General features: G+C 30.1%; 2 protein-coding genes and 1 pseudogene across 3 annotated transcripts; 2 read left to right on the top strand and 1 right to left on the bottom strand.

Annotated features, from left to right (window-relative positions):
• The first annotated feature begins 2,515 nt into the window (after positions 1-2,515).
• Positions 2,516-4,692, top strand: LOC107028119. The gene is made up of 2 exons (XM_015229169.2): positions 2,516-2,991; positions 3,866-4,692. Exons 1-2 carry the CDS (start codon positions 2,631-2,633, stop codon positions 4,114-4,116), a joined length of 612 nt encoding a protein of 203 aa, XP_015084655.1. The 5' UTR covers positions 2,516-2,630; the 3' UTR covers positions 4,117-4,692.
• Positions 4,372-8,104, top strand: LOC107027414 (annotated as a pseudogene).
• On the bottom strand, positions 8,080-13,713 carry LOC107028730. 2 transcript variants are annotated; one of them, XM_027919073.1, is made up of 8 exons: positions 13,561-13,689; positions 13,268-13,310; positions 11,367-11,433; positions 11,231-11,289; positions 11,044-11,133; positions 10,797-10,936; positions 9,100-9,157; positions 8,080-8,835 (listed from the first exon to the last, which is right to left on the bottom strand). In XM_027919073.1, exons 3-8 carry the CDS (start codon positions 11,431-11,433, stop codon positions 8,659-8,661), a joined length of 591 nt encoding a protein of 196 aa, XP_027774874.1. In that variant the 5' UTR covers positions 13,268-13,310; positions 13,561-13,689; the 3' UTR covers positions 8,080-8,658. The 2 variants fall into 2 exon arrangements, with proteins under 2 accessions (XP_027774874.1, XP_015085393.1); XM_015229907.2 differs by lacking the exon at positions 13,268-13,310 and having other exon boundaries at positions 13,561-13,713.
• Between the last annotated feature and the right edge of the window lie 624 nt (positions 13,714-14,337).

Raw genomic sequence — 14,337 nt, 5'->3', positions numbered from 1 at the left:
ATATATATATATATATATATATATATATATATGAAAATACGTGTAAAATTTTTTAGAAAATGTCTTGACATATTTTAATTTTTTATAGCATGTTAAATTGTTGTTATGATATTCTAAATTTAATAATCTTATTTATCGTGAACAATTATTTATAATTATCTTTTAATGAGATATATTAATAAACTCATTTATACTCCTTCTATTCCATATTAAATGTGCATCTTACTAAAAATATTTATTTTATATTATTTGAGTACCAACTAAATCAAGATAGAATTAATTCATTATTTTATATTTTATTCCTATAATTAATATGAAATTTTTAAAACTTAAACAAATTTTAAAGATTCATTTTATCTTTTTCAAGAGATTAGTTAATGTAAATAAAAGGAAAAATAATAAAGTTAATTAATATATTAATAATTTTTTTAATTATTCCGTAAATTAGAAAATGTCCAATCAATATAGACAGGAAATATGCATGTACTTCATCCATTATTAATGCATAATTATTCCAACGGTCTAATCAATTAAATTTTGCAATTCAAATTTTCAAAAAGATAAAACAACGTGCTGAAATTTCTGCCTCCTGGATATTTATCGATCGATTAATTTAAATTTGTGTTACTCAAAGCTTTCTTATTGGGAAATGCTAGATGAGAAATGCTTATTTTTTATTTATAAGGATCAAAATTTTATATTTGTGAATTTTTTCTAAAAGGCTATTAACATTATGTTTGGATCATTGTTACTCATTGTATTTTATTGTATCGTTACTATATCTATAATATTTGTTTTGATTGTTACTTAAAATATATTATATTGTATTGTTAAATTTCGTTGTTACCTAACAATGAGAATCCCTATTCTGTATAACAATCGATTTGGTGTGTTTCAAAAATTGTTACTTAATTTCTTTTTTTTAATATATTCTTACATCATATTTTAAAAGATTATTTTACCCTTTACTTTAATTATTTAAATCTAGTCAAACCACCTATCTTAGAATAATTAAGAATAGTTTCGTAAATTTATAAATTACAATACAGTACGATACAATCAAACCAAATAATTAAAATATAATTAAACAACAACAATCAATACAGTTCAACCAAATATTGTATCTATTATACAATACAGTACAATAGAGTACAATACAATACAATATATTATGAAATAATGGATAACAATGATCCAAACAAGGTGTAAGTGTTTTACTTGTAAAATTTAAAACTGCATAATAATAATAATCATTTTTCAATTACAAGAATCAAAATCATTTTTTTGTGAATTTTACCCAAAAATGTTACTAGCTATAAAAATTTTCATTTTTATTGCTCGAATCAAAAGCTTTTTATTAATAAAAAATAAATTTTATTTATCTCATTACATTCATCTCGATTATAAAAAAAAGAAAATATATAAGTACTAATTAATTTTTCTTGAGTACACCTACTCCTCATTCCCTTGTCTCCTTGTCCATCTAAATCCGTGACTCCCTTGAATTTAGCTAAAAGATTCTTCTCACACTAACTATTTGTACTATTTCTTTTGTTTATATTCACATGATATATAGTTCAAATTTCAAAAGTTAAAAGGGATAATGCATAAGTATTTTCTTAATTTATGTCTGAAATCTTGGAGACACACTTATTTTATATTAAAGTTTTATTATCTCTAAACTTATTTTATTAATAATTTTCTATTCCTTTTCGGCCTACGTGACACTATCATGTGGGTTCAATACTGATTGATTTTTGTTAAAGCTAATGCCGCGTAAACCAAAAAAAGGTAGAAAATTAATTAAAAAATAAGTTCAGGGGTAATAGGATCTTAGTATAGTATAAGTGTGTCTCTGGGATTTCGGATATAGATTGAGGGGTACTTATTCATTTTCCCAAAGTTAAATATGAAATTTTTTTATTGTGATTTACTTATATATTTTTCAATATTTTTAATTCTTAATTTTTGTAAATTATGATGCAATAATTTAAAGATTGTGTATATGTCTAAATACAACCTATTCAATGTTACCCTTCCATAAAAATGTTGTTTTTGATAAAATATATTCAAACAATTTAAACAAGGAAATACAAGCATAGAAAAAATAATAACAAATAGAAGAAAGAACAATAAAACAACGAAATAATGAGATAATTAATCAGAGCACAAAAACACACCTAAAATCCAAATGAACGGTAATAAAAAATTGATTCTCAAAAAGAAAATACATATATGTGAATAATAACAACAACGAAATAAGGTAAAATTGAGAGCATTACACAACAAACGTAAAAAAAATCAACGACAACAATAAAATAATAATAATTAACCAGAACACAAAAAACACAAGTAAAATCTTAATTCACGATCAAAACGAAAAGATTGAACTCTCGAAATTTAAAATTATAAAAATAATAACATATCCCATATAACCTTACAAGTAAAAACCAACCTTGCTTCTACATTAATACAAAAAAAAAAAAAACTATTTTCGATAAACACTTAAAATCGAAACAATATTAAATATATATATGCACACATTCTCACAAACAAAAGTAATTCTCTTTCATTAATTGAACACAAACACACCCAAAACAAAAAAATTGATTCTTGAACTTTGTGCATCAATGGGGAACTGCAATTGTTCAATGAAAGCAGTAAGAGATTCAAGAAAATCATCAGATTTAAATTTTGCTCGTGTTATGACAAATTCAGGTGAAATATTGAATCTTAAAGGCCCCAAATTAGTTCGACAAGTTCTAAATGAATTTCCAGGTTACAACATTTTCAGTTCGAATTGTTTGTCTTCTCCATTACATAATCAAGAATTGCTCCTTGATGGGCAATTTTACTATCTTCAACCTGTAATTCAACAAAAAACAGAGCCCATTTTAGTTGAAGAAGAAGAAGAAAAAACAGAGCATATTCGAGTTTCGTCCAGCTTGACGAAAGGGTCAGCCATGGAAGTTTTGCCTGCTCAACGAGAAGGTTCGTGTACTCGTTCTGTTTCATTTTACGTGACACTCTTGTTTTTTTTTTCTTTTAATTGTTGCTCAGACTTTTTTCAAAAATGTTATGAAGTTAATGTTTATTTTGGAGTATTTGACTTTATTACATTTTAAAAAAGAGTTCGAGTAATATAGATAACTTAGAGAAACTTTATTGTTTTATAATTTTACTATTGTTATTCGAAATTTTTGAAAATGTAAGGTCGTTATTGTGTTTTACATAATATGTGTTACTTGTTGGATGATTTGATATGCACCCAATGATATTTTCAGAAAGCCCGAATACCATATTAATAATTAGGAAATAGCTGACTTTGTTGCTCGTACTTTTCAAAAATGTTGTGTTTGATGTTAAATCCACCAAAAAGATGTTATTTTTGACGGATCTGGCATGCACTTGTTTGAAGGGTTTGAGGAATGAGGAACATAGATAATTGGAAAAATAAAATTTATAGGATTCAACATGCATTCGATGATGTTTTTTTCAGAGACTTCGAACAATATTTAACCAACTTCTAGGGTTGCCTGTGTATTATGACATTTTTAAGATTACAAGTTTTAAATTTTTGTTTTTCTTTTTCTTTCTCGTAATTAAGTCCAATAAAAAATCAATGTATACAATGACTCTATTGAATTTCCTCAAATAATATAAATGTTGTTCAGATTCTTCAAAAATATTGTCAAATTTATATCGATCTTTCGAAAAATAAACTATTTTTAAAGAGTTAGACACACGTTTGAATAACATAGCAAATAATATATATATACTAGCAATATCTCTTTAAGAAAAGTTATTCTCCCGCTTCAAGGCCTAATTAATATTTTTGTTTTGATTTTCTATTTCATATATATAGGTGTTTGGAGAGTCAAATTAATTATCAATCCTCAACAACTAGAGGAAATCTTTTCAGAGGAAGGGAATACTGAAGCCTTAATTGAACAAATGAGAATAGCTGCAAATACAAGTTCAATTGCAAAGCATACAAGAAGTACCTCTTGTGGAGTAAATTGGAAATCAACTCTTCCTAGTGTGTATAAATTGCCCAATGAAAAGCAAAATAAAATACTTGCATTGGATCAATCTTCCACTAGCAGCCCTAGATGATGACATGGGCTCCACGTGACACGAATTTGAATTAATTAGAAAATAATTTTCAAAGTATATATCGAGATGATTGAGAAGTGGAGTAGCCGAAAAAATGGACCGTCCTAGTATGTACAAGTATCTTTTACTATGTTGTTAATATATTGATTTCTGAGCCTTAGATGATGATTTGGATTCACGTGCCTCGAATTTGAATTAGTCATACAATGAATTTCAAGTATATTTCAAGATGAAGAGAAGTGGAGTAGCGAAAAAATGGATCATCGTAAAAGGTAGACTAGATTTGACTACATATAAGATTACTAAGTATTCTGATTTTACTATAATCGATTGACACAACAATAGCACGAACGTGATTTTCACCTAAACGAGTTAAACATCTACTATATATAATTTGAAATTTTTGTGATTTTCCGACCTTCTAGCTCCGTCCCTATTTGAAAGCCCTAGAAAAATGATCAGCCCTGATCTAATGAGGGAAACATTGTCATCTTAGATATTCTCATTTCTATGTTTATAGGAATTTAAGTGGCATATGTTATGCCTCTTTGTATGAATCATGATGAATATATATTTTGCTATTGGGGAGTGAGTTGTATTTAGCTTGATCTCTTATTTTCATATAAATTGTTTAAATTTATTTTTTATTTAATCATCTGATAATTGAAATTTACCTATTATCTATATAAAAAAATTCAATTAGCTAGATAGTTATATATTTTATTTAATCATACGATATTTAAAATTTACTGACAATTTATATAAATGGCTAAATTTAGGTATTTATATATAATATATATGTATAATATATAAGTATCTTAGACTATAATCGAAATTCTAGTGATATATCTTATAAGGTTTTATTACCTCAGAACTCATTTTCTTTGTAGTTTTATACAACTTTTGATTTACGTGGCACACTTTGCGACTTCACGCAGTTTAGGCGTGTGGGAGATGTTTGGATACCATGTAAATCAAAAGTGTGTACAAAGTTACAAAAAGAATAGATTCGGGAGAAAGGGGTAATAGTACCTTAGCTGTTAATTAAAATATATCTCTAAAAATTCGATCAATCTAGGGAATACTTGTACCTTATCCTAATATACCGTCTTTCCTTCACTATCCAATTTATATTCCTTGATATTTGGGAAGACATAAATTTCTCATTGAACTTATACCAAAAAGTCAGTTACACGATTAAATTATCATAATGATATATTACACACCTATACTATTCAAAAGTGAACTTATTATCAACCTGAAACGTGTAACACCACTCTCACTTTATGTGGTGTATTATACTCTCTCTCTGCCACATCAGCGCTACATCAGTGTCATGTCATAAATTATATTTATTTTATTTTATTTATTTATTTATTTATGTGTTAGTATGTGTTAAATAATAAAATAAAATAAAAATAAAAAGAAGAAGAAAATTACAATGTGTTTGTGCTGCTAGTAAAGCTTGATCTTCATGTCATTAAAAAATAATTATTTTGTAAGTTGCAGTTTCTTTGGAAGATGTGAAATCATTAACTGAACTCTTCATAAAATTAAGTTGTTCAATTTGCAATGATGGCTTCATTAGCAAAGTACTAGTAGTAATTCTAATTTCTTTCTTATAACTTTTTCCTAAATTATACATTCAATTACTTTCATATTGTTTAAGTAATATTTAGTGAATTCCTAATTAAAAGTCTAATTACAATTTTTTTTTTTAAAAAAATGGTTAACAATTAATATTATTTTTGTTACAGGAAGAGTTCCAGCTTGGATTATTCAGAGATAACAGGAAACATTCTTTGTTTTCAGACAACAACATAGCTCATTTTATTAGGGATTTTATTAGGGCAGAGAAACGAATTTAAAATTTTCAGTTAGTGAATTCAGAATGAATATAACATGTTTTATTTTTTGTTGTTGAAGTATATATATAAATAATTCAAATGAAAAGTAATAGGTTTAGTTGAATATGGAGAATTTGTCTTATATCCGACTCTACGTTGTAACGATACTCATTCTTTCATTTTCTACTTCTTTTCAAGGCCTTTGGTTTAGCGAGAAAATATTATTGTACAATAGAGATGAATTCATAATTTAGAGTTAGTATGTAATATATTTTAACTTTTTTTTCATGTATCATACAACAAAAATGATCATTAACGATATTTAATTCTTAATTGCCGCTAAATATGTATTTTTAGCGGCAATTGTCACTCTTTGTATATCCCTAAAGCCTTTTAACGACATTGATTCTAATGACACTTAACTAATGCCGATAAAGACGTTAACACTCTTCATTAGTGTCAATATTTAATGACGCTAAAAATTATTTTTATTATAGCGTATGTACTATAGAGTCGGTGGGTTTAGGTTAATGAATGTGATCTTATTATCCAAACACATTATAAGTTTTTTTCATATATGTATATATAACTCGAATTTTTGAAAATAATTAATTAAATTAAATTCGTAAAGCTCATGTATTACGTGTAGATGTTCAACTCGTTTGACTCCAACAAGGATGGGCTAATTGATGTTGGGGAGTTTATCCGTACACTAGCAGAAAAAGTTGGTGGCAAAGGAAAATATTTTTCGAAAAATACTATTTTTTAATGTTATGAATATTAAAAAATAATTTTCAGGGAATCGTTTTTCACAAAAAGTATTTTTCTTTTACTTTTGGAGGACGGAAGTTATTTTTCTTGACAATACATTGCTTTTACTAGCGCTTTCATATCATTATTGATCTTTAAAAGTACTCAAAAGTTTCACCAAACGGCAAAGCCTTAATTTATTTCACTAATAATATAATTTTTCCTTAAATTTAATCTGATTTTAGGTGAAGGAGCTTATATTTGGGCTATTATATGAGTCAGAATTGATACTCACTGATGATATAGTTGAAGTAATAATCAACAAGGTATGGAACAAATTTGTTGCTAATCTTTTTTTTAACTATAAATATTAAATTGTTTAGTTTGATATAAACATCTAGTGCGACTAAGTAATTATGTAATTATGTGTACACAAAATATTGTCATTAACATATATTTGTACTCTTAACTAACCCATATTTAGTGCTAATTAAATTTTTTTTCAATGAAGACAATTGAAGAGGCAGATTCTAAAGGGGATGTAAAGATAGATATATAAAAGAGTGGAATAATTTTGTAGCTCATAATCCATCTTTGTTGAAAAATATGACAATTCCATATGTCAAGTAATTCTCTAATCTTCCACTAAATATGCTTCACCCTTCATAAAAGTAAAATTACAAAAATATATTTATCATCACATTAAAAGTAAGTAAATTTCACCCTTCATAACAGTAAAATTACAAAAATATATTTATCATCACATTAAAAGTAAGTAAATTTCACCCTTCATAATGAAAATCTTTTTAAAAAAATTAATTCAATTTTTATTCAGAATTTTGATTTTTCTATTAAAAAAATTGATGACGTGGCCGATTATAATTGGCCACGTATCAAAAATAGTTTGTCAAAACCATTGTTAAAAAATAATGACATGAATAAGTCTTTTCTTTAATGGTAATGACATAAATGAGCGAAACTTTTAACTGATAACATAAATAAGTCTTTTCTGAAAGTTTGGCGGCATATTCGAGTCTTTTTCCCTTATAACAATTAAGTCATGAAATTATTGCTTTTGTCATGTTCAATTAAATAGAACTGTCTCTAATGCTCAGAGAATACAAATGAAAGAAAAGTCAATTTTTTGGTGCGGGGTGATTGACATATATAATAGCTATCGTGATATTTTAAATTGTCTTAAAATTTTGCTTATGAAATTTGAAACTTCCTAAAAAAAAAGACATGAAAGTAGCAAGTGAAAGCTACTTCTAATTGCTTTATTAAATTAATAATCATTCTACTAAATTTTGAATTTCATTATTTCTCAGGGATAACACAACTACATTTCGGTAAATACACAAAAGAATGATGAGGTTTACAAGGATTTCTGAGTTATAAAAGTGGTAACATAGCAATACTTATCAAATTATTAGGCCTCATACAATAGGAATGTTAAATTAATTAGGCCTCGTACAATAGGATATTGAACATCCGATGGAAATTCCAAAAACTGACTAAAATGACTCGAATGAAGGTGCAGAGAATCGCGAGGGCTCCATCATATCAAAATTTCAAGTAACATGACTTGCTGCGACTCAAAAATAGTTTCACCTTCTTTCAGCTACAACCTCCGACGTGCCATCAAATAATGTGGGAAGAAATCAAGAAGGAATACAAGTTTTTATCAACATTTTCTTATTTGACCAACTGTAAAACTATCATGCTTAAAAGAACCGAAAATTAGTCCATCCAAACAGACTCCAAAACTAGAAATGCTGTACAAGTTTCTAATATGGAAAGAACAAAGCGAAATGGAATCGCATGTCCCAAACAGTTCTCATCATTCTTCCAGAAAAGGTAACATGCTATCACTTCTTCACAAAGTAACCTAAAATATTATGTTGCAACGACATATGGATCCACAGCTTAAGCACCGGTCTCCTCCTCACTTGCCAAAACGACCCCTAGCCCATGGCGCTACATGCTGACCACCTCCATTTCTCCTTGGCATGTTGTTCTGCTGAGATTGCATTTTCATCCTTTGTTCCTTCATATTTGCAAATAGAGAATCTAATGTCTGAGGCCTCTGCTTTGACACTGGCTTGACTTCCTGCTTTTGTTGCTACAAACAAAACACAAACCTTGTTAAATTTTTCCCAGAACTTACCAAGTTCTATGCTAGCTGTCTAAAAGATCAATGACACAACATGCAATGCAGGATGTAAGATCTGATGAATTAGATGGACAAAAAATTGGAACACCTTCAGTAATACAACCCTAGCTGAAAAACTCAACACAAAATCAACGCTTCCAATGGGAGGAAATAGATAACAGAGGACCTTCATAAGTTATAAAGGAAGAATTCATACAAGTAACCTTCTCTCACCTTAGCAATAAACCTGCCACCATTTGCAGCACTCTTCTGAACTGGAGGAGCCCCAAACCTGCACAAGTAACAAAAAGAGAATTAAAGAGACTGTAGGGAGAAGTGCTTATCCGCAGATTACTTACTAAAGGTGAGCAGCACCAAGATGAAGAGGAAATTCCCAGTGAGATCATTATGCACGTAGTTTTTTTACTTCCAACTTACCATCAGTCCTTAAATTAAAACTTCTCAACTGGCCAAACCTTAAAAACAGTAGCAGCATCCCACACAAAAATAGATAGCTTTCAGCTCACCCCCCACCAGAAGGTAAGTCCAAACTAGAACTAACAGAAACACAGATGTGGAAGAAATGTCTTCTTGGGCTTTTGGACAACTTTCATCAGTCATATATCCAATAATATTGCCCAACTTCAGCAGAACGGCTTTCACCACGAAACTAGAACTGCTTCAATAGAGTTGCAGCAAACTTCCCAACATAACATAATTCAACACAAAATGTAAAGCCCCCCACACGTCCCACAAACCTAACTGTTTCTGTTAAAGAGCTAAGTACAACATGCAATCTCTATCCTCCAAAACACTGCCACAAGGTTACGGCACAAACAAGAGTTGGATACACGCCCACACAAAGAGAAGTATCACCATTTACGTGACCCGCAACAGCAATTTCAAAAATCAATAATACCATAACACCCACAAAATAATACAAAATGTTTCTGTAAGGTGTAGAAGGCAAAACTTAAAATGCACAGCAGCCTCGCGAACTCATTGCTGAAAGAAATCTGATGAATGCCATGTGTCATGCTCCATGCATCCCAAACTTCTCATCAACATAAATTTTGATGGTTGGGCAGCGGAAAGAAAATGAGGAAAACTGCTTATTAATATCCCAAAAAGAAATTCAAAGACATTCGTCTCCAAGTCTCCCCGATCTTCTTATCAACAAAACATTTGGCACTTTGAAGAGGAAAGAAAATGAGAAAGAATTGATAATCCAAAACCCGGGGGGAATTCAAGGACAATTCCTTGTGAAATAGTTGAGTCACTTCGAACAGAATCTTCCATCAGTACTGTACCCAAAAGAAAATCACTGATAATCAATTTCCAAAGAATTGAGTTGCCATGGGACAAATTTATCCAAGGGCATCCGTTCATATTAAGCCACCATTCCAAAACCTCAAACTAACAAGTCATAGTATACCCCATGTTCTCTACCAGACAAATCCTTGGAAACTATGCAGTTACCACAACACAGGGAAAATCTCATTATAACATATCTTTATGCCAGCTCCCAGATGCACTTCAAATCCACATTAAGAGTTCCACATCTTGTAGTGTCCTGATACCAACTTAAAAAGAGTGAAACTCAAATACAATACATGCACAACAAACTGGTCAACCAACATGTTGTAGAAGGATGTAACTTTTCTGAGGTAAAATAACCATCATTTGACACTTGAACAAACTTCCAGACTGCAACTTCAATATCTCCCAACCGGATTAACAGGGAACAGCATGCTTTGAAGTATATAAAATGAAGGAGAGACACATGGCAAATTCATCTACAATAAATAGGACCACAATTTACCTGCATCAAATGAGAGTTCAATTGTTACTCCAGATTTGACATGAGCCTGTCCAGGGAACTAACAAACAACAAACTTAATCGTATATTGACTTCACAATTCAATACACACCTCTGTTTATTTACATTCACTGCCTGGCTTCGATTGAAAGCCCTATTGCGAATAGGAGCAACTGCTGCCCTTCTGGCAGCCTCAGTTGCCAAAGGAAACTGGTCTCCCTGAAAATTAGATCTTCTTTGAGCAAAAGCCCCCTAAGAAGAAGAATATCAACAAAACAGTGTCTTAAGTGTTCAACATTCACAAATATGAAAAAGAATCCATCAAAATTTTCATAGGTTGCACCAATTGTGAAGAGTACCTGTCTCATAGATGATCTTGTGTCCATAAACCTTTGTATCTTAGCAGATTTATCCTGAGCCAGGTTATTAGAAAACTTTTGGCTTCTATTCTGCAGAGTAGCAGACAACAGATGTTTAAAAATATTCCTTGTCAAGTTGACAAAAGCAGAAATAAACACTAAATGGTCAAGACAATGGTGTTCTTACCGAAACTCTTTGCTTCTTAGTTTTGGTTGTGTTTGTCTTGGACATCTTGATGATATCGTCTGCAACCATCAAGTGATTATCAGCAAAAAAGGAAGCAAACGAAAAGACATAAAACATATATAGCTGGCATGCTTACCTAATGTCATTTCCATTTTCTTCTCAGTAAGTGCAATAGTCTCAGTTGTCAGTATTTTAGCTGCCATCTGAGAGGGGAGGAAAATCAGTCAACTGAATATAACATAGAAATATCCAAATAAACTCAAAGGACAGCTGAAGATGCAGGCACAGAAGGAAAAATCAAAGTCATCAAAAGAAGACGGAAGTATATGACAATCAAAGTCATCAAAAGAAGACGGATGTATATGACACATTGAACTGATCAATGAGGAGAAGGATGTGGACAACACTGAACATGTGAAGAAGAAATATCAGCTCAGGGAAAATAAGTTACAAAATACAGAGAACAAAAACCAACAACGAAACAAGAACTATTTCCCTGCCCCTTTCTCGCTGCAGGTGAAGGAAGGAAATAAAATAGTTTAGTTTAACCTGACAATCAGAGAAATAATCATGCAGGAATGCAGTTATATGAGAAGAGTTCTATTGGGATAAATTTACAGCAAACTAAAATTACGTATTAGAGTTAATGGCAACACCGTTGTTCATTTTTCTATGACCTCAAAACTGTTTTTTGTAACAGCACTTAATATTTTAAGAACCCTTTTTTTATCAACGGTAGAATAATCACGTAACTAGCTTGAAGATATTAACCAAAGGGACAACGCAACTGCTCAAATAGACAAGTTAGAGCAACTGCCCAGAGATAAAAATGTCCCGCCGATAATCAGAAGTTCCAGTAGTTTTTACACACCTTCTCAAAAACTGTAACACATCTCTGCAGCATTCAGCCTTTTAAGTTTTAATAATCACAACAACAAAAGCACAGAAATAATCAGGTGCTCATAAATCAAGCTCTCATTGATATCTAGAAACTAGATGCCAACACTTCACTCCACCTGACATCTTTTAAGGAACCAAAGATGAAACTAAATCCACGCTCGAGTACCCCTACCAGTTCCTCCAAATTCCATCTAGAATCTAGACATTCCCATCTAATAAGCTAGCACAACAAGAAAGCATCGATACACATTCTTAGAAACAGTAAGTACATCATAGCTTCTTCTAGGAAATAAATCAGCTCATAATACAAACTAAAAAATAAAGAACACGTTCCAGGTCTCAGCAGCAGCCACACCTTAAGCTAGTGAGAACAACCACACTTTAAGCTAGTGAGCCATTAGTTAGACGAAGTCGTACAGATATTCTGCTCTATCTGCTCAGATCTCTTCACAATCAGCTAAGTAACTGTTCAGTTAAAACAGTGTAGGTCCTCCTTATTTCATAGTGACATAACAACTATTAAAACTAGGGACTTACTGTAATCCATCTAAAACAAACTTCTCACGTCTACCTAACAAAAGGTTGTAAAATAAAATCATCAAAATAGTGAAGCAAACCTGAAAGGTGAAACTAAGTCGCTGAAAACCACAAAATCCAAAAATTTAACAAATAACTGAAGTAAAGTTTCACTCTAGGGAAGCCTTTTGAGCTAAACAATATGAAAATTGCAGAAACAAAAAGAGCTGAGAATGAGCAAACTGTCTCAAAAATTGCAGAAACACTAGTTCTCCTTACTTAATAATTATGACTAACACAACTCTTAACAATTTGTTATCGTCAACTGTAACTTCTGAATTTTCATAAAATTCCTCAAATCCACATAACACAAGGATGTAAACTGAAAGCACCAAATAAATTAGGTCTCTGATAACCACAACGTCAAAAGAAATTGAACTAACCAGAGCAAATCCTTAACTCACAAACTTATTTTGAGCATAACATCATGAACATACAATTAAAAAAGGGATAAAACAGCTCGTGAGGAGCATCACAAACTATCTCAAAAATCGCAAAAACACTACAGATTCTCGTTATCTAATAATTGTGGCATACACAACATTAACAACTAAGCCTTACTTTCAACTATTTGGTATCGTCAACTGCAACTTCAGGAATTTTCCTAAAATTCATCAAATCCAAAAAAAAAAAGAAGGATATATAAAGAAATCACCAACAGATTAGTTTCTAATTACCACAAAATCAAAAGAAATTAAACTAATTGAAGCAAAATTCACACTCATACGACATTTTTTGCGCATAACAACACGAATATAACAATTAAAAAAAAAAGATAAAAAGAGCTCGTGAGAAACACAATCTGCCTCAAAAATATGCAAAAATTGCAGAAAATAATGGTAACAAAAGTAAACCTGTTTATGTTTGTGAAATCGAATAGAAGATGATGAAGCTGATGTTGAATGCTAGGGTTTCGATTTTTTGAGAAGAAGAAGACGGCGAATTTAGTGTGATGAAAAATTATGGTGAAACAATTATGGAAATAATCTATTCGGGAATTTATATATATAGAGGCGGTGCACCCTTTGATTATTGGATCGAGCAAGAGCAAATCACGTGCTCCTTTTATGACTTGTTTGGAGAGTAATTTTTCTAGATAGTCACCTATGTTTGGGAAATTATCGAAGAATATCATTTATATTTATTTTAGGATTATAATATCACTTAAATTTATTTATTTTTTTCAAACTATACTTGACACAAAAATTATATTATCTCTCTTTTATTAAGATGTTATGTCACATTATTTATTTTTTTTAATTAAAAAATATACTTTAAACTTATTCAGACGTTAGGTTGCAGTATGTTTTTTTTTTAAATATTGTTTTTTATGTTTATGTTTTTTAAAAATGTTTTGCTTTTTAGATATATAAAGATAAATTTTAAAAATGAATGAAAAAAAAATACCCCATTTCTACAACTAAATAGTAATGAACTGTTTTAACTATTTATTAAAAATAAGTTTTTTAATTTTTTTAATGATAGTTATTATTTTTTACTATAATTTTTTTAATTAATTTTTTAAATAATAATTATAGTTTTTTTATGGTGCACTTTTTCTTCTCCTAATAGATATTTCTTCATTCCATTTTGTTGGAGCATTCCCTAAAATCACTAAAAGCGTGATAAAC

Source organism: Solanum pennellii, chromosome 8 (assembly GCF_001406875.1).
Source record: "Solanum pennellii chromosome 8, SPENNV200".
Taxonomy (NCBI): domain Eukaryota; kingdom Viridiplantae; phylum Streptophyta; class Magnoliopsida; order Solanales; family Solanaceae; genus Solanum; species Solanum pennellii.
The sequence above is the reverse complement of the archived record's forward strand: the minus strand, read 5'-3'. Positions and strand labels throughout refer to the sequence as shown.